Raw genomic sequence first — 27,907 nt, forward strand, 5'->3', positions numbered from 1 at the left:
GCTCTCGCCTCACAATCAGGAGGCTGCGAGTTTGATCCTAGGTAGAGGCAGATATTTCTCTCTCTGTTCTGCCCCAGCCACGGACCCCAAAGAACGCAGCACACACAAAGTCCGTACAAACCTTAATTTACTAATTAAAGACTACTAATGAGCTTTCTTAGTAGTCTTGTTCGAACACAAGTACAATAAATCAGTCTTTTCTAAACAAGGGCTGTTAATTTAATTTCATTAACAGCTGACAAGAATTCAAAGAATAATAACTCAGTTATAACTCAGCCCTGGTGGCACAGCAGACTAAAGCACTGTTATTAACATCAGCTGCCTGCAATTACTGAAAGTTCAAATCTCACCAGGCTCAAGGTTGACTCAGCCTTCCATCCTTTCTAAGGTAGGTAAAATGAGGACCCGGATTGTGGGGGCAATAAACTGACTTTGTATAAAATACAAAAGTATGAAGGCTATTGCTTAACACATTGTAAGCCGCCCTGAGTCTCCGGAGAAGGGCAGCATATAAATCAAATAAATCAAATTAAAAAAAAAACTGATAAGAGAGAAACGAGCCAAATCAAACGTTTTCTGGAATCAAGACGCGAAGGAATTTGAACGAAGTTGTTTCCTGCAAATTGCATCAGTCGTCATCCTTCCTTAAATAGGCTAGGGGAATGGCCAATTAACCCCAAGCCTTACTCTCGAGGAGACCTTCTCCTGAGGAGCCTCTCCTGCCTTTTTGCAGTTCTGCACACTCGTGCATCGAGAAGAGTTCCTCCTCTTCTTCCTCTTCACTTATGGGAGCTTCTGGAGATTATGAAGGCCCTGGCTGAATCCCCGCCCCTAGCACCACATCTTCTCCAGCCTCCTCATTGTCTGACTCGAGTGCCAACTGCACAGGCTGCTGGTGTAGCACCACACCAGCCTCCTCGCTGTCAGAATCAGCTACTAACTGCACAAGCCGCTAACGGGCCACAACACTCTCTGGGCACAATGAGAATGTATCTGCTGAACAAAACTCTGCATTGGTGATAGGAAGGGCATCCGGTCAGTAAACAGTCTGCTAGCTCCATTCATTTGCCCAGACTCCACCCAGCAAGTGAACCATTGTAGGTCAAGGGCTACCTGTATATAAGCAGGTTTGCATGATACTGGTATTTTTATCTCATGTCATTTAGGACTTTTTTTCTCTTATTGACTACTGTATTAATTGCAACATTCTGACCATTAATAAAAATAGAATTTATGGACAGCACCCAGGCACGCAGTAGAGAACACGAGCATAGAAAGTAGACAGGATGTAATTACATATAAAGATATTCTTATTATGGAGGGAGGTATATTAAGATTAAAACCTGTGAATGTGTTGAAAGAGGAGAAAATAATTCAAACTTGGTTTCAATATGTACAAATACAAGCCAGATGGAGAAAAGACCAGAAAATTGGTGTTATACAAAGTGATGAAAATTTAATTAAACAAATTAGAGACCAAAGTCCAATGCACATAAAAAGATTGTATAATATACTGATAGAGATGGACTCGGAAACAGAGCTAGTTAAGGACTGTATGATAAAATGGGCACAGAATTTTGAACAGCCAATAATGATGGAAACTTGGGAAAAAATATGGGTGACAAATGTGAAATTTACTAAAGCGCAAAATTTAAGGGAGAACTTTTATAAAATGTTTTATAGATGGCATCTAGATCCAAAAAAGTTATCTCGTATGTATCCGAATGTACAACCAAAATGTTGGAGATGTAATTGTGAGGATGCCACTTATTTTCACATTTGGTGGACATGTAAAAAGGTTAAAGCGTTTTGGATAAAAATATGGTGGATTTTACAAAATATTCTCAAAAAGAGGTTGAAATTTACACCACAGCTGTTTCTGCTAGGTATAGTTACGGACTGTACAGTTATAGGGACTAAACTGATTTTGAATTTAATAACTGCAGCAAGGCTATTGGTGGCACAATATTGGAAGAAGCAAGATTTACCTACAATCCAAGAGTGGACAATGAAAGTTACAAACCTAGCGGAAATGGCAAAAATCTCGGCGTACTTGAAGGATTATTCAAATGAAAGATATTTAAGAGACTGGAGAAGATGGATAGATTATATTCAAAATAAATATCGGAATAAGAAATTGCAGATAGGTTATGAATGACTATATAGAAATTTGGTGTGTCTTTAAGTAATCAAGTTAGGGGGGTAATTAGGGAATTGAAGGAACGAGATGTGGAATGTTATAATTATTTAGACTAGGATTGATCATGATTGTTGAAGGTTATACCCCGTAATTTGTTCCAGGAAGAGGAGGGGGGGAGGTGGGAGGTTGGGGCAGGGAAGGGGGGGGGAATATGTAAACTTTTTGTAAAACTTTTCAATAAAAAAATAAAATAAAATAAAATAAAAAATAGAATTAATACAGTAGTCAATAAGGAAAAAAAAGTCTTAAATGACATGAGATAAAAATACCAGTATCATGCAAACCTGCTTATATACAGGTAGTCCTTGAGCTACAATGGTTCACTTAGTGACCGTACAAAGTTACAATGGCATTGAAAACAGTGAACGTTTTTCACACTTATGACCGTTGTTGCGGCATCCCCATGGTCACATGATCAAAATTCACAGGCTTGGCAACTGACTCATATTTATTGACGATTGCAATGTCCCGGGGTTACGGGACCACCTTTTTCAACCTTCCGACAAGCAAAGTTGATGGGGAAGCCAGATTCACTTAACAACTCTGTTACTAATTTAATAACTGCAGTGATTCATTTGTGATAAGAAATGTCATAATTCACTTATCAAATGTTTCGCTTAGCGACAAAAATTGGGGACTCAGTTGTGGTGGTAAGTTGAGGACTATTTGTATGGAGATAGGTTGCAATGATTAGTGGTGATGGTGGTTATTGTAGAAGCTTCCCATATTTCTTTTCCAGTCCACGAGTAAAATGCTCCACCATCTAGTACCGTGATGGGGAACCTATGGCACGCGTAGCCATATCAGTGGGCACACCAGCTCAGCTCTGGCATGCATGCCTGCGCCTCCAGAGGGCCTGGGGTGTGTGTGCGGAAGGCCCATTTTTCTTTCTTACCTGGCTCCAGACCCTCTCTATACATCTGCGGAGGGCGAAAATAGGCTTTCCCACTCCCTCGGAGGCCCTCCGGAGGCCTGAAAGGGCCCATTTCCCAACTCCTGGTGGGACAGGAAGTGACTTTTTTGCTGTCCCACCGGGAGTGGGAAATGGGCCGTTTCAGGTCTTTGGAGGGCCTCCGAGGGAGTGAGAAAGGCTGTTTTTGCCCTTCCCAGATAAATAGAGAGGATCTGGAACCAGGTAAGAAAGAAAAACGGGCCTACCAGGCCATCGTGTGGCAGGAGCGGGGGGGGAGGGGGAATGCGCGTGCAGGGCAGGGCGCATAGAATTATCGATGTGGGCACGCACACACACGACCCCCCCATCTCCTGGCACGCAATGGCAAAAAGGTTAGCCATCACTGACCTAGTAGTTTCCACAATAGAAAAGCTATTCCATCTCTTAACAAGAAAAGCCATTACTTACTTTCAAATTTGCAACTTTTTGAACAACTGTAATTACATCACTGCTGTTCTTTTGTAGCCTTGGGCTTCTTTTCCATTAGTCAGAATTCTTAGTAAACTTCCCAGCTCCTGGATTCAATTTAACCATTTAATTTCCCTGTAAACAAACGACAAACACGTAGCAGCTGAAATCAACGTCTCTTTCCTGGTATTTGTGAAAACCTTCCCTCCATAACTAGTTTATTAACAGTATTTTTCTTCATTCACAAAATCCAGACTTTGTAGCAGATCCTGTGCACACTAATTAGCCAATGCTTTCTTCAAGTTCCAGAGTTAAAAATATAGGCAATTAAAGATTGTAGTGTTATGAAAATCAGGCCCCATTCTGAAGAAAAGCAATAAAACTACACTGACTTGATTTTATCATGCCTTTTAAAGATGGGAAACTTAGGCTTGATGTCTATCTTAAATTCTTAATGGATGCACCCAGGTTGGATTTCTTGAAAGACACCCATAACTATTTATTAATTCAAGTAAGCTGTATCAACACAGGATTCCTTAACGTGTCATAAACTCTTTTTTTAAAATGAATAAATTCGTGTTTATCTATTAGCTGAGTTTTGGTTTTGTTGTTTTGACAAGAAATATCTTTAGCAATATTGTCATATCAGTTGTGAAATATCTATGGGTCACATTAATGGGGAACAGGAAGAATAGAATACTGATTCTTGGATAATAGAAAAGGAGTATTATTGATCACAGTAGATAGAAAAACAGATTATTTTAATTATATAGGCCTAAAAAGGCTGAATGATATATATTGATACAGCCAAGAAAGAAATAACAAAAAAAGTCGACTTTTTGAGTTTTTTTCATTTATTGATTCGATATGTAAATATGTATAACATATTGATTCAATATTTAAACCTATCAAACTGGTTTCTCAGTAATCCTCTTGTGATTTTTAAAAAATAATGTCATACTCATAGTGTTTATTTGATAAATATGTTTGACATTTAAATTATTTTTTCAAGAGTCCTATTTGGCAAATTTGCATTTTAATGTTGTCAAATAATTTTGATCCTGATATTTTGATTCATTATTACTTCATTGTTTGACTTATATTCTTAAAAGTGGTATAACTTTTTTCCTCTTAAAAATTAATTAGAGGTAGAGATAGCTCGCTTATTTTCTAAAGAATTGGGATATTCCCTGAAGTATTTCTTGTCTCATCACATTCAATTCTGATTATTCTAGTCATGTTATAATCATGTTCATTTTTTTAAAGGATCTAATGATCCCTGATTTCCAAGATAGGAGATGAAGCTTGTACATGTCTCAGTTCTTCTCAGGTGTCTTTAGTTTGCTTCCCATCCCAGACTCTTTTTCCTCAATAACAACTCAGTCTCTATTTGTAGTTTCAATGCTGTGCGAATCTTTACTTTTCTGGTAAAGGTATCGCATGTCAGATAAGCATATATGAACTCCTTTATTTTCACCAGATGCCTCTATTCATAATCAATGTTTGTGGAACAACCATGGCTGTTTTATTTATGTCCACTACACTAGAAAGGTATAGCAGACCTTGGTTAAAATAATTTATTTTATAAATTTATTTATAAATTATTTATTAAATTATTTATTAAATAAATTTATTTAATTTATTTTATAAATAATGTATGTATAAACTAATTAATAAATTAATAAATAATTTAATAACTTTAATTATTCTGGTATGTGTAATCACATGGCACACTATCAATTCTTTCAAATATTTTATTATATGCAAGATGAAAACGAGTGAACAAGCTGGAAATAAACACACATCAGTAATACCATGTTTCCCTTAAATAAGACCCTGTCGTATATTCTTTTGAACCCCGAAATAAGCGCTTGGTCTTATTTTGGGGGAGGTCTTATTATTTTGGGGTGCGTGGAGCAAGATGGGGCTCCTCTTGCTGTCTTACCTGATTTCCAGCTCTGTCTGTCTAACCCTAACCAGAGGAAATGGCGGGAACCGGCTGCGCATGCGGTTAAATATTTTCAGGAGAGGGCTTATTTTTGGGGGAGAGCTTATTTTAGCGCATGCACTCAAAAGCCCAATTGGCCTTATTATCCGGGGAGGTCTTATTTTCGGGGAAACACAGTATGCAGCCCGTATACTAAATATGGTCCAGCAAAAAAGTAGACTCATTCTTGGCATTGAACACAGATAAACAAAAGCAATATTCTATTTCAAGAATTTAAAGGGTGAAAGGGTATATAACAAGCAAAACATGTAGATGAGATGGATAAATGAGGGAACAGTTGCTTTATTCTTCATAGGTTGTTATCATAACTGACAGGAAGTGATGTGCTTTAGGGAATTTCCAGGTTTACCACTGAATTGATGAACTCTGTACACTTCTTTTTTTAGGATTTAGAAATCTTTGTGGTATATGGTTGAACTTTGCAGAAACTTTCAAAAACTCCCTAGGCACCTACTGAACTATCCTGGGTTGGTTGGCTATCTATCTGTATCATTCGGGGGAATTGCCCAGATACAGTGGCCTACTTTGGATATAATGATTAATGAAGTTGCAAGTATACTAGTTGAATATTGTCCAAGTCTAGGAAGACATATTTATTTTATATTATTGTTACTCTGTAATACTCCTAAATTGGGTAGCTGGATGTTAATCCAAGGGGGGGGGGAAACCTTTATGGAGAATCATTTAAGAAAGTATAACTTTGAAGAAAAGAATGTTAATAAAGTTCATGTTTACCCAGAAGTTATCTTATACCGTGTCAGACTTTTTATGCAACTTGTCTGCCATAACTACTCTTAATTAAGCACAGTTTTTCGGAGATCTAGGCACATTCAAATTGACATCTGCTTCTTTTTGATATTTTTCTTATCTAGAAATGCCAAAGTTTGATCTTGAAATCAGTTGCAAATGAAATACATTCTTGTCCTACTCTGCTGTTTTACTGTCTCTCTGCCTTTCTCAATGTTTTCTCCTTTTTTGGACAGACTATTAATATATTATAGTTGTAATATGGTATTCTGACTTTTTAATGGCATGGGGCCTGACGAAGCCCCCACATACAGGTGGGAGACTTAAATTACAGCCATTTGCTTCACAACATAGAGAAATATTGTGTAATTTGTCCTTTGTGTAAAATCTCGTGGGTATTTTCCCATATATCTCTCTGTCTCTCTTTCTCTTACACACACATCTGTCTTTCTGTCTCTCTTATCTATTTATCTATCCATCAACCAATCAATCTATATCATGTGGGGTACTTCAAGTTCTGTCTTGGGCCCAGTGGTGTTTAACATCTTCATAAATGACCTAGATGAGAGGATTGAAGGGGCAAATTTCCACATGACACTAAATTGGGGTAAATTGCTAATACCGTGTTTTCCCGAAAATAAGAACCTGTCTTATATTTTTTTGAACCCTGAAATAAGCGCTTGGCCTTATTGCCATGCGCTCAAAAGCCCGATTGGGCTTATTATCAGGGGATGTCTTATTTTGGGGAAAACAGGGTACTTTGGAAGATAGACTCAAGATTCAGAAGGATCTTGTCAGACTTCAACATTGGGCCCTATCTCGCAAGATGAGAAAAATAAGATTCTGCATTTAGGCAGGAAATCCTAAATGCACAGGTGCATGATAGGCAGTACCTGGCTCAACAGTAGAGCCTGTGAGAAACATCACTGGACCACTGCCTAAGTATGAGTCAGCAGTGTGCTGCAGCCGCCAAAAAAGCCAATGAAGTCCTAGGCTGCATCGACAGACGGATAGCATCAAGATCAGGAGCAGTGATAGTACCACTCTATACTGCACAAGGGAGACCACATTTGTAATACTGTGTCCAATTCTGGCCACCATGAGACAAAAAAAAGATGCTGAGGCCCTAGAAAGAGTGTAGAGATGAGCAAGAAAGATGATAAGGGGTCTGGAGGCCAAATCATACAATAAACATCTAAGACAGGGGTGTCAAACTCGATTTCATTGAGGACTGCATTAGTTGTATTTGACCTTGGGGGGGCGGGGTGGGTGTGGCCAACTCGATGTCACTTGTGTCAGGGGCGCCTATGGCGGCCCGAATACTCTGCCAGCAAAAACAGTTCCCTTGCTGCCTTGCCTGCAATATTGGACTTGATGGACTGACTGCTTTCAGTTCCATGAATATGATTCAATTTATATCCTTTTAGCCAAAGACAATAATAGTTAATTAGGATCATCAGAGGGGAAGTAGGATTAGTCTGTAAATTAGTCTGAGAACTGCCTTAGCTGCTAGTATATCTCTCGACCTATCTTGTGCATTGTTCATATCCTGGTGTAAATCGAAATATAATTAGGCTTATTTGCCTAGAATTAATTGGAAGATCTTAAGATAAATAAAAGGGCTCTTAGGAGTTATTTGGATGCACACAGAATGCTTATTATTCAGTATCTCTCATCCCATCTTTGTCATTTTGCTATTTCCGCAGGACAGGGGTGTCAAATTCAAGGCCAGTGGGCCGTATCTGGCGGGTGCTTATATCTGGCCCGTGGGGCTGCCCTGGAAACAGCAAAGGACCGGCCCACAGTGCCTCTGCCAGCGCACAGCCTTCCTGGGCTCTGTTTCCACTGATAGAGTGGTCCAGCAGGCCATTGTGGTGAAAAACGGAGCCGGGGGGGGGGCTGCTTGTGGCCCTCCCAGGCTCCATTTTTGCTGGCAGAGGGGTAGCAAAACAAACAAAGCAAAAGAAAACAAAAGGAGAGATGTTTCCCCTTTTGCATTTGAGCATCCAAGAAGGACAGGAAAGGAGAAAAGGAAAAAGGAAAGAAAAAGATGGGAAGAGAGCAAGGAAGAAAAAATAAGGAAGGGAAGGGAAAAAAAAGGAGAAGGAAGAGGGAAGGAAAAAGAAGGGAAGGAAGGAAGGAAGGAGATTATAATGAGAGGGAGGAAGGATCTGAGGGAATTCCTACCTTAGCATTGGCCACCACAGGTGTGCCCCAACATGAGTGGCATCGAGCTGGCCATGCCCACCCTGGCCCCCCAAGATCAAACATAGCCCTGTGGTGGCCCTCAATGAAATCAAGTTTGACACCCCTGCCCTAGGATATGTAACTTCCATGACCTATTTTGACTGCTCTATTCTTTCACGAAACAGAAGGGTTTTTTTTCTCTATAAGAAAACAAGGTTTGAATTCCTTCTATCTAGATGGTTGTCCTCTTTCACCAAGCACACAGTTTCAGGAGGGAAGCACATGGAGCAATCAGGGAGGAAGGGGTCACCTACCTAGACAACCAGATCAGTTGAACAAACAGCTGACAGATGTTGCAGCCAGTTCCCTGTCATGGTTTTTAATTAAATGTTAATAATTAAGTAACAATAAACATTCCATGCTCTGTGCTGTGATGAAAATAGTTCCTGAAATACATTTGGCAATCCATTATTAAAGGAAAGAGAAAATGGGAAGGAATGTATCTGGAAAGGAAGAAAACTTTTTAAGTATAGGAGAAAAAAAAGAATTTTATTAAACTTGAATAAAACATTAGTGTGAGAAAGCAGCTGAGCCTAATAAAGCTGGTTTGGTCAGGAGGTCTGAAATTTACCACATCCATTTGGCAGATAGCCAAACAAATATACACTTAAATAACTGGTTATTTATAAAAAGGGCTCACACTATTTTCCAAGGCACCCGAAGGCCAGACAAGGAATAATGGATGGAAACTGATCAAGGAGAGATTCAACCTAGAAATAAGAAGAAATTTTCTGACAGTGAGAACAATCAACCAATGGAACAGCTTTGCCTTTGGAAGTTGTGGGAGCTTCACCACTCGAGGCTTCCAAGAAGAGATTGGATTGCCATTTGTCAGAAATGGTATAGGATCTTCTGCTTTTTGGGGGGGGGGGTTGAACTAGATGACCTACAAGTTCCCTTCCAACTCTGTTAATCTGTAATCTGTAAACAGCGTTTGCTTCATATCAGTCTACTATGACAACTTTTATTACAGGCTATGCCTCAGTTTTCCCTATCTTGCCCCAAAACATTGTACCCAGCAATGAAAGAGGAAGGGCAGGTTCCTTGAAATAGAGCTTCATAATCTCCATTATACTAGCGCTTATTTTAAAAAATAGTTACACAGCTATCTTTTTTTATTCAGTATTTATATAGTCATATGCTTACAAAATGTGAGAATTCAACTCATAGTTGTGTAATGTGCAGCAGTAGCAACAGACGTTGTTCCCTATTTGATAGCCCATTGCCTTCTGAAACAAAGGGATGTGCCTTCAGGTTTTGGTTGCATCTCTCTCTCATATTATTTTTTGTCAAAAATGTAGATAAAGAAGAAGTGCTAAGGAAACGACAGAAACTCATGCCAAACTTCTCCGATAGTTTTGGTGGAAGTGGCGCAGGTGCTGCAGGAGGTGGAATGTATGGAGGCGTAGGAGGAGGAGGTGGTGGCAGCAGTGCTGGGTCAGGTAAAGGAAAATGTTAATGGAATTATGAATGAGTAATGGGAAATGGATTGGGAAGTGGTTTTCCTTTCATTTTTGGATTGTCACTATGATAAAGTGGGTTTTGTTTGGCAGGAGATTTAGGGAACCTAAGAAGTTATGTTTCATGTCTGTGGCCCCATACAGTGCTGAATCTGAACTACTGCCACCAGTACAGTCTATATAATAATAATAATAATAATTTTATTTCTATACCGCCCTTCTCCCGAAGGACTCAGGGCGGTGTACAGCCAGTTTAAAAACACAAGACACAACAATAATTAAAAATTAAAATAATTAAATAGATTTGGCCAACATAACTTGGCTGATGGCACCCTGAGGAGACCCTCTCTGTGGGAACGGACTGGTCGGTGGGAGGCTATTGGTGGCAGAAGACGGTCTCGAAGGTATCCGGGTCCTGTGCCATATATTTAATTCTCTATGGAGTTGGATGGCTCTGTATATTAAATTAATTGCCGATTACATCACATATTGCTTTCTTCAATTTAAAGTATTTATGAAGGCAAATTGACAGAATAACATTTTTCATCCCTAAAATATTTTCACAAATATTTATCTTTAATACCGTACATTTTTATGTACAGTTGGAGAAGAGGTTCTATTAAGACCAATTGTCTTTTAATTTAAATGGATGTAATATATTTTACAAAATTCACATAAAATATTTGAATTAATTGGAGGACAGTTTGGCAAAGCAGTGCACACTTGTTTGTTTGTTTGTTTGTTTGTTTGTTTGAATTTAGGCACTCCCCAACTACAAACTGACTAGGCACACAAAAGCAATAAAAAAACACAACATAAAACAGGACAAAACAAACTGGTTGCTTTGTACAAATTTAAATTTTCCCATTGTATTCAAATTTTACAAAAATCATTCTCTTTCCCGTTAAAAGAATTATTAGTGAATGTCCAATATGTTATTAATTCTTTTATGGCCTATGCATGCATGAGATATATATACATACACGGATGGATGGATGGATGGATGGATGGATGGATGGATGGATGTATACACACATATAACATTTTCTTTCTGTGGATATAGAAATTATCCACAGCATCCATATCATCCATATCACATTCAATTGGATTTACTCTTAATTAAGAATAAATAAATGCACTTAATTGTTCTTGATTCTTAATTATTTGAATTAGTATTGCTTAAGAGTAAATTAATGTACTAGCCTTAGCATTTATTTACAGTGATAAACACCATACCAGGTAGTGCATTTCTGGGTGAATACTAATAGAATGTGCAACAATAACATATATCTTTGAATAAAAGTTGGATTATTGCTAGAGTGCACCAAAAGGCCTGCAAGGGGGAAAAAAACACATTTTACTGAAGTTGCTATAATTGCAAGAAACTTACTTTAGTAACCTATTCATAGTTAATGCCAGACTTATTTATATATCCTATTACATATAGTATATAACAAAGTTTTAAAAGCATACTTTCATATGTGTCTAAATCATATGTGTTTATGTGTTTCATATGTGTTTAAATGTGTCTGTACTTACAATGAAATATCCATAGAAAATAGCATGTTAAGCATAGGTATTGCATACTCTTCTGTTTGTTATAATTCTGAGAACCTGAATCCTGTGATTTATCTTTATTATGTGGATGGATTCATTTGTACTACTTAGATTTCTATTTTGTCTGCTACAGATCTAAATAATTTATGTTTTTCTTGTTTATGATAAAATTAGAAAGAGATAACATGACACGAACATATTATAAGCATCTATAGATGCCACTGTTTAACTTTAAAAGATGAGAAAATGCCTTCCTTATATTTTTTTTTATTACTTATAATCTGGATTTTTTTTCACTTGGCACAAACCAAAAATGTACATACTTCTATAGAGATTCATCAGACCAAGACATCAGACCAGGACATTCTCCAGATAATTTTGTCACGTGGAACTATTTAATAATACTATTATTAAATACACTTGAGTAGTTCATTTGTGAATCCTGTTCAACTGAAAAAAGCTACAATTAATGAAGTGTAACCTTTTAATCTTTCTTTTTTTTTTTCTTTTAGGATATGGGTACCCACCATATGGGTTTTCCAGTTATGGCACAATGCATTTCCATTCCAGCACAAACAAAAGTGGTGCAGGAATGAAACACGGTAAACATCAAAGGGTTTTTTCCCCTCATTTGTGTTATGCATTGGAATATTATTTGTGCTATTACTATTAGTAGTCAAGTAATCTAAATATGATTACACAAAATCATTTAATTTTTATAGTATATAATTCTGCCTATAAGTATAGTCTTTGTAAAGGAACAAGTTTGATGGCTTCCTGTTGCAAGACCACACAATCTGAAATACCTACACAGCAAACAATTTAGGAAAGAAATATAAAAAAGGGACGAATGGGTTTGCCCAGTTCATAGTTACTATAGGGCATGGATTGAATTGTATTGGATTGCCTTAAATAGGATCTAGATTGAATGCTAGGAGCAGACAATGGCAGGGATAGGACCAGAAAAAGATAGGACAAAGTATAGTTTTAAATGGAACATCACTTTGCTACAGGAGTGAAATTCAAAATGTTTCCCTACCGGTTCTGTGGGTGTGGTTTGGTGGGCGTGGCAGGGGAAGGATATTGCAAAATCTCCATTTTCACCCTATTCTGGGGCCAGCCAGAGGTGGTGTTTGCCTGTTCTCCCAATTATTCAAAATTTCTACTACCGGTTCTCCAGAACCTGTTAGAACCTGCTGAATTTCACCCCTGCTTTGCTCTTTATCCATCACCTTCTGTTCAGTTTTCTTTTTTCTTTTTGATTCAGTTCCTTTCTTAAAACACCTCCTTTGTATGTAAAATACAAATCCATTTTTGATAATTATATTTTTATAAAGATCTAAAATCTAAATGTTTTTATTTGTGGTAGTAGAGAATAGTAATATAGCCTGCAGAGGAAAGGGAGGAATTTCTAAAAATCTACACAGGAATTAGACATACACACACACACACACACACACACACACACACACACGAAAAAAACTTTAAAGCCAACAGAATAGTTTTTCAATTGTTGCAAGCGACAACGTATTTCAGGAAACTCACAATCTATAGGGAGCAAAGTTATCCTTACCTCACCAGACAATCACCCTCCGAATCTCAAACACACACACACTCACAGCATCCACTTGCAGCAGGGTCCTATTGCAATCGGTTGCAACTTGGAGGGCGGTGAGGGTATATATAGCCAAGAGGACAACCCCAGATCACTTCTGCCGTAACTGTTTGGATGTTCAGGTTATTTAATTGTGCCAAAAACTTCTGGACCAGTGTCTTTGCTTAGTGGGAAATGATGTCTGCATCTCTTGGCATTCACTTTGAGTGTAATAAGAGGACGAGCCACAACTTTTGCCATTTATACTCTGATGCAATATACCCACTGGTTTTGTTGGATTTTAATTAAAAACTTCCATGTTTCTCTTTTTAAGCAGTCTCAAACGGCATGCCCAAAAGAGAGAATCAAATGTGCTGTAACACAAAACACGACGAGAAATTCAAGGAAAAAGTAGAGATTGAAGATAAAAGCAAAGCCAGCACTGGCTCGGTTTCTGAGATAGAAGATGCTAGTGCCAACATTCATTTACAAGGTAATCGGCAAAGTTTACTTAGCATCCTTGCAGTTATTTAGGAAGGTGAAGTACAGATGAAACAGTGACGCTTACGTGCAATTCTTAGATGACTTGTGCAATTCCAGATGCTCAGATTTGATCATTTTTGGAAACTGAGAAATCAACTTTCTAACTCAAGCATCTTCTAGTTATTTATTCAAGACTACTAGAGGCATCTGCATCTTAAAATGTGCTGTTTTTTATCATTGTAACCTGCCATCCAGAAATGACTGATGTGCTGCTTTAAGTTTTATAAAGCTGGCTTTAAAGTCCAGTTTTGGTTCAAGAAATAATATGATCTTTGGTCATAAGTTAGTTATCTTTGGTCAAGGTGTTAGTTATCACCTTTAAAGCGCTCCATGGCTTAGGACCTGGGTACCTACGAGACCGTCTTTTGCCACCAATAGCCTCCCACCGACAAGTTCGTTCTCACAGGGAGGGACTACTCAGGGTACCGTCAGTCAAATTATGTCGATTGGCGACTCCCAGGGGGAGGGCCTTCTCTGTGAGGGCTCCAATCCTTTGGAATGAATTGCCCCCGGAGATACGGAATATCCCTGATCTCCGTGCTTTCCGCCATGCCCTCAAGACCCTGATATTCCAACAGGTGGGGCTAAATATATGTACATGTGAATGATTTTTTAAATGTTATCTAATTCTGGGTTTTTATTTAATTGACCAAACTAAGTAATAATTTTAATTAGCAATTTTATGATGTTTGTGTGTCTATATTTTTCTTAACTGTACACCACCTTGAGTCCTACGGGAGAAAGGCGGTATAGAAATATAATAAATAAATAAATAAATAAATAAACAAACAAACTAAATAAATAAATAAATAAATAAATAAATAAATAAATAAATAAATAAGAATCCTAATGTACACATGTACATAAATGTATGTGTACTTACATACTTGTTTGAGTGCATGTGTGCATTTATTAATATAATTTGATTTATCCCTTTTTGAGCCTAAATTTAACTGACTTTATAACACTTTAAAGATATAACCTGCAACATCAGCAACAAAATAAACCAACACTGCTATGATAAACAGATTGTGACTAAATATATATTAAAAACTGAGGATTTTTATAGAGCACGGGTGTCAAACTCGATTGTATCGCAGGCCGGATCCTGACGTATCGCGACATTTTTTGCCTTTGCGGAGCTGGGTTGGGCGTGGCCTGAGCATGATGTAGCCGGCCTGTGGGCCGCCAGTTTGACAGGCCTGTTATAAAGTTTAAAACCATGGAATCATGAGAGAACAAAATGGATACTCACTGTTTGAGGAGTACAAAAAGATGAATAATATTAGGAGGGGAAATTCCATAATTTGAGTGCCTCAAAGAAATGACGTTTTTTGCTGTCCATCTAACTCCAGTATTAGGAAGTAGAGCCATCAAAGATTATCTCAGCTGATGCAAAGTCTAGTTGGAAGAGAAGAACCTGCCAATCCTCCTTTCCATGGCAGTAAATGTATTATGTGAAATATGTCCTGGAAAACAAAGATCGTGCATGAAAGAATGTTTTGTGCAATTGCATACAATGCATGTCACTTCACATTAATTAACAGGCACAACAACTGTCTTAAACTTAAAGTTTGTGGGTATTCTTATGACCAGGCAGTGAAACAGCTTTAATGATTTTCTGTATAAAAACAACGAGGAATGTCAGTTGTTATTTGACATGAGAATCTAAAGCCCTTGTAGCTTCTTTGAGTCCGGCCAGGTAAACAGCCTTCTGTTTAGTCTTCCAGCCCTTTTGATTCCAGCAACAAATACACCAGAGACAAAACTGTTATGTTTCTCTGCAGCTCTCTGCGTTGTAACTTTTCCCAAGGGAATAGCTTGCTTTGCTTGTTGAAGCAAGCAAAGGTGAAATTAGCCAGAAGGAAACAGCAATAGACAGCTGGAATTGTCCTACTGTACCATTGTTCATGGCTTGAACAATGCCTTGAAATAGAAATTTCACGTCTATACAAATAGAACCATTGTACCAGTGCTGATATTCAGCCGGTTCTATCTGGTTCAGGCAAACCGGTAGGGGCGACTACAAGATGCTCCACCCACCCGTGCAGTGTCATGGCGTCCCATTTTTTTTGATGTTTTTGAGGCTCTGCGCATGTGCAGAAGGCCTTGGGTGTGCACATTTGTGAACCGATAGGGAAGGTAAGTGAATACCACCCCTGCCTTGTACAATTGCACCTGGTCATGGTACTGCTTGAACCTAGGATTGTTCAGAAACACACTGAGAAAATGCAAGAAAATAAATATTTCTCAGTTAACCTTCATCTCTTCAAGACCTACTGGAGCCTTAGAAGTTTGGGAGCAAACCCATTTCTACTTGTCTCCAGATTCTTGAATAATTTAGTATATTTAATTAATTAGAGAATACCAGAAATACAGATACTGTATATTGGTACTTAACAGTTTTCTGTTTGTGATATGGATGCTTTGTGATTGGCTATGGAAGTCTTTTTTTTTTTTTTACTAGATTCCACCTTTGTAAATCCTGCATGTAATTTTGGCTTAGCTATCATGGAGTTACCTAGTGTGCAGATGAAATGTTTTGCTTCAGATTACAATTTCTATGTTCTCTTACAACAGGAGTCAGCAACCCGCGGCTCTGGAGCCGCATGTGGCTCTTTTATCCTTCTGCTGCGGCTCCCTGTTGCTGGTCGGCTCCACAATTGATAGGGCTTTTGGTTAGGACAGGCAGAGGAAAAAGTACGCCACGTTAGGAGGAGACTATGATGGAGGAACTGGTCTTCTGGTCGGCTCCAGAATTGAATGGGGGCTTCCGGTTAGGACCTTTGTGGTTCTTTGAGTGTTTAAGATTGCTGACCCCTGTCTTATAGGATAATTTTGAAGTATAGAGGTTTCATTCTCTTGCATCTGATTGGTATTCAGAAAGTTTGGGGTGTATGTTTCCATTAGAACTGAAAATGATAATTCCACTCCCTACAGATGCCTACTTTTTGGAAAAAGCCATGGAACTTGCTAAGCGACACGCGAATGCTCTTTTTGACTATGCAGTCACAGGAGATGTAAAGATGCTTCTGGCAGTACAGCGCCCCCTTACAACTGTTCAGGATGAAAATGGGGATAAGTAAGTATGTAATACCATAAAAGCAAATTTGTAGAATATGATGGCATGGCTTTTTTTTTTTTTTTTACATGATGGGAAAACTCTAATTTCCCAAATTCTGTGTTTTCCATTTTATTTTTTATTAGAAAAACAGCTTTTCTCCATGATGTCTACAGCTGATAGCCAAATGAAAAAAAAAAGTGTGTTCTAGAATCACAATGCCAATTCTGCCCTTTTATAGTTGTGTTGCAGCTTATCACGCAAGTCTGAGTCGATTCAATGACATTTACTTTCAGGCCAGTGTACACAGAACTTCATGGTAAAGGCAGAGAGTAAGTACAGGGTTCTCTGCAGAAGAGGAAAAGGAAGATTGAGTGATAAAATATTCATCATAACATCATAATGCATATATTGATGCTTGCTAAGTTATCCTCTGCAGGGGTCTATGACTCTCTTCTCTTCTCTTCTCTTCTCTTCTCTTCTCTTCTCTTCTCTTCTCTTCTCTTCTCTTCTCTTCTGTCTCTCTCTTCTCTCTTCTCTCTCTCTATTTAAGATGCAGTTCCATCTGTACTAGCCTGAAAGTAAAATTCATGAAATTCACTGCTTTTTCTATTGTTTCTAGGTAAACCAGTTTAGCTTTTGAAGTATCATTCTCAATATTTTATTTTTTCCCCAAGTAATAGATGTCATATTCTACTCTTGAGATGACACAGAAAGGAAAATAATGGTTCCAAAATGAGGCTACATTCCAATGATTCATTGTAGGTGCTTCTCATTTAGAGAAAAAGAGGCAAAATTATCTGACTCATCTCTATATGTAACATTTCAAAACAGGATGAGAGGGGTTTTTTCCCCCCCACTTCGACTTTGATCCCTTTTGCTTTTAGATCAGAGAGAACTCATCCCTCATTCCAGTCTTTTTTTCCAGAATGCCTTAAGGCTTGAGTTTTTTGCAGTTAACATCTCTTGCAGTTGATACAAATCAATTATTCTTCCAGAATGTACTGAAGAATTTCCATATGGAAAAAAAGATAACAATAATGATGATGGAAACACTCTATCTGGACATGACGGGAGTTGAAGTCTAACATATCTGGAAGGTTATCTGATGGGAGGAATCTACCTTTCCTCCTATTCCAAACATCAGTCTTTGATATTTAATCTTGCCATTTCCTTCAAACCAATAATGAAGAACTAGGAGCTTCTCAACTTTGAAGCTGTAGAAATTGACAGAATCATATGTTACCAGCACTTCCCCGACACTTAGATCTGGGAGGAAGCCCATGTAGGTTTATGAATCAAAAGAAGGTTGAATTTAAATTAAAAGAATGTTTTAAAAATGGTTTAAAAGAAATAAAGCATTGAAAGAAGATCTTTCATCGTGGCCAACGGTAATAATGTTGCTGCAAAGAGCTAGGTCAAATCAGTGTGATTCCTAACAGCTCTAGTACAAGAGATTTGCATACTCTATTAAACCAATTTCTTGCTTTGTGAAAATGTGTAGTCTTGATTTATGACCTCTTTCTAAATACATGCTTCCTCTTCCTTACATGTTGTGAAATCCTGTTTTGATTACCATACTGGAATTCTATTCATGCTATATCTTGCTCCATTTTCTTAGGCAGTGTTCACAAGGCACAAATAATGCAGCCATCCTCTCCCCGTTGGTTAATTACCTTTTGTATGTTGGCAATATTTAATATAAGATAGCTGGAAACGTTTTCATTTTGTAATCCTCTGAACTCCAGCACTCAATGAGCCGCAGTGCAGTACTGCAGGCTACTTCTGTTGATCACCAGCTGCCAGCAGTTTGGCAGATTGTATCTCACCAGGCTCAAGGTTGACTCAGCCTTCCATCCTTCCGAGGTTGGTAAAATGAGGGCCCAGATTGTTGGGGGCAATATGCTGACTCTGTAAACCGCTTAGAGGGGGCTGTAAAGCACTGTGAAGCGGTATATAAGTCTAAGTGATATTGCTATTGCTATTGGAAAATTGGAGGTTGCCTCTTCCTTTCCCATTCCTTCAAAATATGTTAATGTGTGAGATGCATTACATTGCATTACATTCTTAATAGCAATGACACAATTGGGGTTAATGTCACTATGGAAAAACTGGAGTCCTTCAAGCTGCCTTCGGCCCCTTTTTCACATGTAGACTAAGTGTGGTCATTAGAAAGGTGAAATTTAGGATGGGAGTTTTTAGGAGGCTTTGTTATTATTGGAGTCTCTCTGGAATGTGATTTCAGGTTGAATATGTTATTTCATAATATGTGAAGGGAGACAATTGCCTGGAGGAACTTAGTTTAGCCTCAAACAATACTGTTTTTCCCTCTCTCAAAGGACCAGCATAAAGCTGCCATATAAACATGCTTAATTTATTCTTAAAAATCTTATTGGTTGGCTCACAATGAATCTCATTGCATGCAATATATGCTTCTCTGAGCCGAGTGAGATGGGGCAACAGTTAGATGTATTTCCCTCATAGGAAAATATATTCTACTGGGGAATTCCCAGCCTCTGATAGAAGACTATCCATAGTGTTAATCCACAGGCCATTGTTTCAAGGCATATCTTGACAAATAACTATGGATCTGTACAGGAAGGTGAGCCAAATTAGCCATAACAAGAACTACACAATTTGCTCTTCCATACAGGATTTCTTTTTTACAAGTAGATTTTATTTTGAATTGAAGGATGGAATATAAAACAATAAAATTAAATAAAAATATTGGTTAGGGATAGGTGTAACAGCTTTGGAGTTTTTTTTTAAACCAGATTTGACTTCCATTGTCATTGGAAGCTTTTATCTTTGTGATTGTGATGAGGTTGAACTCCAGCAGCCTATGATTTCCACTAGATGGAAATCATTGATCAGGCTACCAATTCTGTCTTTGGAACTAGATATACTATATGTTTTAGACCTAATGAAGAAGAATGAATAAATTCATAAGCAGCACTTTCAGTTATGAGTGAAAATAGACAGGTCTTGGGTAGGGCTTCTAAGAATTGAGTTGTATGCTTTCTATAACCAACTTAGTCTGGTCAGAAACCAGTTGAAACTTTCCATTATCAATTTCTATGGAAATTCTCAATCATCCAGGTCAGAACTGAAGAAGCTTCTTGAATGAGAAGCAAAATATTTTTAAGGGGAAAAAATCAAGAAAGTTCCATTGCCTTTTGGAAAAGCACTTTTGGGATTTCCATCATCAAGGGATGTATTTGAATTTTCAAAGACATCTGGCTGGCTGCTATTGAAAAAGACATGCAGGAGAAAATGTTTTGATTCTCTGAGCCAACTTGCAGTTCAGCATTTCATGCTAGAAGCACAACGTGGGAAAAAAACCCCCACAATTGTTAACACACTCTCCAAAAATCACCTTTGCCCAGGACAACCAAATATGATGGGAGTTAAAGGAGTGCAGATTGGGTGTAGCTTTTTTGAAAATGCTGCTCCTTGTTCTTCTTGCATCTTCCACCAAACCAAACAAATCATTTATGTTAGCGTCTTTGCCTTGCCAATCCCTCTTTCTCCCTCAAAAAGATCTTAGTTTTTTTATTTTAAAAAATAATTTAAAAAATATTATTTATTTAAAAAAATATTCACTCCTTGATGCATTGTCTGAAAAAGTAAGTTTGAAAAGTGGTTAAGCAATAATGGATAAGTTGAGGGAGATGGACAGTTTTAAACTCAATTTTAAAATCAGTTAGAACCACATCAGGGGATCTTTTCATAGGCAGTTGTGGGAACTTTCGATTGTTTCTCCTACCCTTTTTCCTTTTTTGAATTATGAATGAATGGGAACCAAATGCACTTAACGAAATAAGAAATTGTGGTCTCAATACTGTAAAACAAGGAGGTTGGATTTCCGTAATGTGTTCCATCTTACATACAAAATGTGGTTTAGAGTTATTTCCCCATTGCAACTCTTTTTCTAGCTACACTTCTGAATATCTATTAAAGATAGGAACATTAAAGATCTGCTTAATAGTAGGGAACTGTCTAAAGGAACGTGTAATTTCCCTTTCAAGCTGATGCACTTCTCAGCCTTGCAGACTTTAGGTCATACCCAATAATTCATCAAAAAACCTAAATCACATCATGAAAGACAATAAAAAACTACTTTATTTCTTAAGTTTACAGGTTATATTTATATTAAATATACAAATCATACTTCTTTATGCCAGATTGTAAGGATTTAGCCCATGCCTACCTATAATATTTCTAACTGTCTTAACTGTGTTCCATCAAATTAAGAAGCAATGATATAAGAATATCAGGGAGGCTTGTGATACCCTAAATTGATGATGGAAAGTCCACTTCAACAGAACTGATTTCAACTCCGTTTCACGTGATGTTAGGTTTTAAAGAAATTCAAGATTGCCCTTTGTTGTCTGAAATAAAACCGTGGCTATCTTTCTGGAAATTCAGTCTACTACTATATGTAGCTTTATTTGTCACTAAAAGTCTGGATTTAGAAAAGGAATTCCAATTTTCCTACACAGCTGTATAATCTGCAAAAATGCTAAGTAAGGAAAATTATTTGCAATATCTTTATCTCTTCTGGTATTATTGCTGAAAAATTTCTTTTCTTTTCCTTTCTTCCTTTTGATCAATTCCAGCGTCCTGCACTTAGCAATTATTCACCTTCACATGGAACTGGTGAAGAACCTTTTAGAAGTAATAGCAAACATGAACGCTGCTGCTGTTCTCAATGTGAGAAATGACCTTTACCAGGTATGGAAACATTGGGAAGAAGGTAATTATCCAAACCAGTTCATTTTTGGACCTCAGTGGATCTATAATAGAGGACACAGTGAAATTGACAAGATGACATAGTGTCTGCGACTGAAGCTTATATGACCCGTTCAATATTACCTTTCTACTGTTCTTTTTTTTAAAAATAGTTTTTATTGAATATTTTACATTTTTAAAACAAAAAACATAATAGAAAAAGACAAAAAACAGGGAGGGGGGAAACAAAGAAAAAAGAAAAGAAAAACATACACATACACCAAACAGTAAAATACAAAACATAAATAACAACATTATATAACATTTTACAACTTTCTGCATCGACAATTATCATTACTTTTAAATTCAATCATCCTAATCATTCTCTTATTCTTGTATAGCCATATTGAACATTCACCTTTCTACTGTTCTTAAGCTACAAGTTTTCCTACGTATCCATCATATTAATCAGTTGAGTTCCATGTTTGTACTTTATATTTCATAGAGTCTTAAATGGGTATATTTGTGCAAAGTGAACCAGTTTGGGACAGTAGTTAAAAGCCCCAGGTTAGAAACTGGGAATCTGAGTTCTACTCTGCATTAGGCACAAAGCTAGCTTGGTGAGATTTATACCAGTTGCTCTGGGTCAACCTTAGGAAAAGTGGTGCATCACTTCCAAAAATGTTGCAAAGAAAACTGCAGGGACAATTCCAGGCAGTTGGCAGGAGTCAAAATGACTTCAAATGCATAGACTTACACATATCAAAAAACAGATGCATGGGGGGGGGAAATTCTGATGGCCTTTTTATTTCTCCCTTCTCCTTTTTTTAAACAGACTCCTTTACACTTGGCTGTGATAACAAGGCAGGCAGGAATTGTGAAAGCCTTGCTTGTGGCTGGGGCTGATGTGACCCTCTTGGATCGCCATGGGAATTCTGTCTTCCATTTGGCAGCTCAGCAAGGAGACGAGGTGGTTTTAAGTATGTTGCTTCAGCACAAAGAGGCATCTGTGATGAGAGACCTTCCTAATGGAGATGGTAAGCAAGTATCAGGAATATCTTTCTAATGGATCGATAATGCTGTCGTATTACTTTCTCAAGAGCTATTCGTTGTTTCAGTAAAATTTAGATTTCCAAGCAAGCTCTGTATTTTAATGCTTGCATTTTGAAACAAAACACATTATTATACCACTTCCTTCATCAACAGCTGTACAGTCTTCTTTAACTGTACAACTAACTGTACAGCTTTAGAGTAGATTGAATAAAACTGACCATAACCTATAAGAAGACCGTGATAAGGAGGATGTCATGTCAATGTACCATCTCTTCCAGGGGTGCTATTCAGCAGGTTCTGACAGGTTCTGGAGAACTGGTAGCGGAAATTTTGAGTACCACCTCTGGCTGGCCCCAGAATGGGGTGGGAATGGAGATTTTGCAGTATCCTTCCCCTAGAGTGAGGTGGGAATGGAAATTTTGCAGTATCCTTCCCCTGCCATGCCCACCAAGCCATACCATGCCCACCAAGCCACGCCCACAGAACCGGTAATAAAAAAATTTAAATTCCACCACTGATCTCTTCCCTTGTCTGTCTCTGCTATTATTTGTTATTTTCTTGATGGAAACCTTTCAAAACATGTCTTTAATGTTTCCATTGTTTCTATCCTACAGTGCTGCACATCTGAAATTTGGTATTTTGGGGTGGTTCATTTTGACCAATTCTGTCATAGATGTTAAGGAATATGTCCTGAAATATGTCAGCCCTCTTTTTATACAGCCCCTGTTTTGTTTTTACATAATGTGGTGGTCACTTTTTTAAAATTTGAATTTTCAGGAAAAATTGTCTTGAGAAAAAGGGCAACTCTCCCTATATATATATGTATTTATGATACAACTACTCTTTGCCTGATTGTGTCTTATTGTGGTTGATTGCATGGACAGGGAGATGTTTCTATTTTATATTTCATAGAGGTTTGAGGTTTTTATCCACCTAGTGAATCTTTCCCATTGACCTGGGATAGAGAGATGCTGTTAAAAGTACTGTCGCAGGATGTGAGCTTTTCTAAGTTGTTATTGTTGTTAATAGTACACAACTGCCAGTTCTTGAGGTGGTATTGAAATTCATACACATTGAATTCTTCCCAAGAACCTAGTAGTGATGGCTAACCTTTTCCAGACCAAGTGCCCAAAGTGCGCACAAATGTGCATCCGCACCCAAACCCCCAAAATGCAATGCGTGTGTGGGCCCCGCACATGTGCGTGCAGCCCCTGCATACACTCCCATGCATGAGCACATGGCCCCACACACACACGCCCCGTGCCTCTGCACATGCCCCAACCCCCTGCATGCGCACGCCGCCCCCTGCACGCGGCCCATCCCGCTCATGCAGGGCAGAGACCCGACAACTAGGTGGCTGGCGGGAGGCATGTGCACATGCGTGGCAGAGCTGAACTGGGGCGACAGCTAGCGTGCCACAGAGAGGGCGCTGCATGCCACCTATGGTACGCGTGCCATAGGTTCACCATCAGACCTAGGATATTGTAGTATTTTGGTGTGGTATATATGTGGATTCAAGCTGTGTGGTACATGGAAATTCTGTCAATGCACAGATTTTCTAATCGCTGTCTAGGATTTTTTGTACAGTGTGCCAAATTATTGGAACTACCACAGTTGGTTTATGCCACAATCTTTCAACTTTGCTTTTAAGATCTTGATACTTTCTGATCTTCTTCCATTCTTTGCTTTCTGTTCTACTCTCCCTGATATTGCCACATGAATTATCCATATTTTCTTATTCTTATTATTATAATACAGGACTGACAGTCCTTCACTTAGCTGTTATAGCAAACAGCATGCAGTGTGTCAGACAACTTCTTGCTACTGGTGTTGATGTCAATATCCAGGAACAGAAATCTGGAAGGACAGCCTTGCACCTGGCTATTGAAGAAGGAAATATTTCCATGGCAGGTTGCCTTCTACTTGAGGTGAGAGAGGGAGGGAGAGGAAGAGGGAGAGAGACAGAGACAGAGACAGACAGAGAAGCTGGGAGGGAGAGGGAGAAGGGGGGGAGGGAGAGAGAGATCCAACATGTTGGAAGATCATCACATTCAGTTCACTTAGTCCAATCTTAAAAACTCAAAAGAGCCATTTGGACTCATTTCCCACAGAAAAGAAAACACCAGGAGCCACAAAACCCTTCCCGTGCCTGACTATTTCTTGAGCAGCCACAAAACTTAGCATATGTAGTTGAATTAAACGTTCTGTTTTCTTCTGAAACTTTTCTTGGATTTATCCATGGTTGGTCTATCAGGGGGTTGAAAAGCTCAATAAATTGCATGCCGCGGGTGTCGCACATTGGCAGTTGTGACACATATTTTGAGTGACAGGGAGCCGCAGCAGAGGGGTGAAAGAGCCACATGCGGCTCCAGAGCCGCAGGTTTCTGACCCGACTTAATCAAAATCTGCGACATGCTGTTCTTACCTGAAATCTCACAAGATTTCAGTCAGAAACACAAAGCCGCCTGAGATTTGATAGCTCTGGAACACTTTGATTATTTTAATCTTATTTTAAAGTGCATGTATTCTAGAAAGACTAGAAAATAGCTGTGATCTTAGGCCAATTTACTCTGTCTTCTGTAGCTTTTGCTTTCAAGCTGGTCATGAGCCAAAACAGCAATTTATTTATTTTTTTGGCTTAAAAAACCAGGGAGATGCATTTGTGGACAGCGTTACTTATGATGGAACCACTCCACTTCACATAGCAGCTGGAAGGGGATCTACAAAATTGGCAGCTCTTCTCAAAGCAGCAGGTAAGGAAGTAAGTCTATAATGGCTGTGTCATGATTCACTACCAAAGTTCTAGCTGGAAAAAAATTATACAACTAGAAATTATAGCCCAAAAATTGCACTGCTTTTCTAATACATATGCAATCTTATGCTTTGCATTATTGTAATGCAACAGTGGCGGAGTTTTTTTTCTGCAATATTAAACAATTCACATTTTAAAATGTTTCTCCCTTTTTCCTCTTAATCTTTTTTTTCATTCTCCCCTTCTTCTTAGTCCATTATCTGATTTTGCAGTATCCTTCCCCTGGAGTGGGGTGGGAATGGAGATTTTGCAGTATCCTTCCCCTGCCATGCCACTAAGCCACACCCACCAAGCCATGCCCACAGAACTGGTAGTAAAAAAATTTGGATTTCATCACTGCACCAGGGGTGTCAAACTCAAGGCCCGGGGCCCGGATCCTGCCCGCGGGGTACTTAGAACTGGAACACGGGGCCACCCTGAAAACAGTGAAGGACCGCCCCGGGCTCCCGAGCTCCGTTTTTGGGTGCCATGGTCTCCTGCAACCCTCTGCCAGTGAAAACAGAGCTCGGGAGGGCCGCATGCTCTGTTTTCACTGGCAAAGGGTTGCAGGAGGCAGTTTCACCTGAAAACGGAGCTCGGGAGCCTGTTTTCACTGGCAAAATGCTCAGACCACCACAGGCGCCCCCAACAGGAGTGATGTCAAGCTGGCCACACCCATCCCGGCCCCCCAAGGTCAAACACAACTCTGATGTGGCCCTCAATGAAATCAAGTTTGACACCCCTGTTGTAGACCATGATGGATATTTAGATGAATCCATACTTGTTCTCCAGTAGAATTTCTCATGTCTGCAGCATGATCATTCCAAGTTCTGTTGTTTGGCACTATGACTAACCCTTAAAAGAGATAATTAACAAAGAGTTCCATTTAAAAACGAATCAAAACAATTCTGCCCCAAATTTGGACATGAAGATGCAACTAAGATTGTGAAATAATATCTGTTGAGTTTTTTCCTTTATATGGGATCACTCGAATTATTTTTGGAAGCTTGCTAACGTACACTAGATAACACATACCAACACTGTCAATGTGCTAATTTTGTTTAAAAGTTGGGAAATTGAAATGAAATTCCCAAAGCAATGCCAATGATATCTAGGTGCCTTGAACTTTTAATTTCCTACGTATTAAACTAAACTATTATAATAAAAATGCTAAAGGTACTTTATGGGCTCTCTTCCATATTCTTTAATTACTAATATAGGTGCAGATCCCCACATTGAAAATTTTGAGCCGTTGTTTGAAGAGGAAGATACGAAAGATAATGAAAGTGAAAAAATCATACCTGGGACAACGCCTCTGGATATGGCAGCCAGCTGGGAGGCAAGTGATCGCTGACAACTTGTTTCAAAAGCCAACACTTCTTTGTTCCTTTTTTCTTCTTCGGTTCATTTTAATCAGATATTTTCCCTTTTTGAAAAGTTGGACAATCTGTGGTTTTCTAATAGATTAAGTGCTCAAGGATGTGGTGGAGAATTATAGTTCAGCAATATCTGAAGGGCAATTCTCAGTGCACAATGACTCTTATAAGTGACTCTCATTCTATGTTTACAATGATACAGTCAGTGCTAACATCTTAAGACAGGGGTGTCAAACTCAAGGCCAGTGGGCCAGATCCATCCCTCTGGGTGCTTAAATCTGGCCCACAAGGCCAGCCTGGAAATAGCAAAGGACCGGCCCGCAGTGCCTCTGGCAGCCAAAACGGGTACGGGGGGGGCCACATGCCGCCCCCCGCATGCCCCATTTTTGGCCTGGACAGCCTCCTGCAGCACTTTGCCAGCCAAAACAGCATGGGGGACATTTTGCACTCCATTTTGGCCAACAGTGCTGCAGGAGATGTCTGTCCCATCCCCTCTGCAGCCGGCCCACGGAGGAGAACTACAGTGCTGATCCGGCCCTCCCTTAGGAGGTTGTCTATGGAGATTCTCAGTCATCCAGGTCATGGTTGTCCCAAAGGTGCTTTTTCAAGAGGCAACTGGACTTTCTGATCTGAAGAAGCTTCTTGGATGAGAAGCGAAATGTCTTCAAAGAAAAACCAGAAAGTCGTCCAGTTGCCTCTTGAAAAAAGCACCTGTGGGACACTTTAAGATGTTATTTAGTTTTGAAAACTGACATGTATGAACTTAGTTTTTTTTAAATAAAAATATTTAAAATTGTGGTTTAATTTCAGGCAATACTAGCAATGTTTTTATAACTAAGAGCAGAAGGTTTGAGGAGGAGAGACTAGCCCCACCTTAGGCACAACTGGGTGACTGAGCGACTCATACTCTCTCAGCCAGGGATGAAATGCTCCCGGTTCGGATCAGATCTCCCGATCGGTAGCGATGGAGGCGGGTGGTTCGGAGAACCGGTAGCAAAAATCCCTGCCGCCCCCCCCATGCCCAGCTGAGCCGCACAATAATCAGAGGCTTTTCTTTTAAAGGGCTCTGACGATCCCAGCTAAGTTGCCTGATTGGCAGAGAGTTAAAAAACCCTCTGACGATCAGGCAACTCAGCTGGGATCATCAGAGGCATTTGAAAGCATTTTTTTTACAATCTC

At 38.9% G+C, this 27,907-nt stretch overlaps 1 protein-coding gene across 2 annotated transcripts in view; it reads left to right on the forward strand.

Moving 5' to 3' along the window:
• NFKB1 (nuclear factor kappa B subunit 1) overlaps positions 1 to 27,907 on the forward strand; it is a 79,134-nt gene that overhangs the window by 44,724 nt on the left and 6,503 nt on the right. Inside the window, exons 12-20 of one of the 2 annotated variants that reach the window (XM_034442185.3) lie at positions 9,864 to 10,004; positions 12,092 to 12,181; positions 13,508 to 13,666; positions 16,657 to 16,798; positions 21,397 to 21,511; positions 22,344 to 22,545; positions 24,320 to 24,489; positions 25,212 to 25,314; positions 26,573 to 26,691. In XM_034442185.3, the coding sequence (XP_034298076.1) occupies positions 9,864 to 10,004; positions 12,092 to 12,181; positions 13,508 to 13,666; positions 16,657 to 16,798; positions 21,397 to 21,511; positions 22,344 to 22,545; positions 24,320 to 24,489; positions 25,212 to 25,314; positions 26,573 to 26,691 (1,241 nt within the window). The remainder of the gene's footprint in view (positions 1 to 9,863; positions 10,005 to 12,091; positions 12,182 to 13,507; positions 13,667 to 16,656; positions 16,799 to 21,396; positions 21,512 to 22,343; positions 22,546 to 24,319; positions 24,490 to 25,211; positions 25,315 to 26,572; positions 26,692 to 27,907) is intronic. The other variant, XM_034442186.3, reaches the window with a different exon arrangement.

Source organism: Pantherophis guttatus, chromosome 8 (genome assembly GCF_059756535.1).
Source record: "Pantherophis guttatus breed Tessera chromosome 8, ASM5975653v1, whole genome shotgun sequence".
Taxonomy (NCBI): Eukaryota; Metazoa; Chordata; class Lepidosauria; order Squamata; family Colubridae; genus Pantherophis; species Pantherophis guttatus.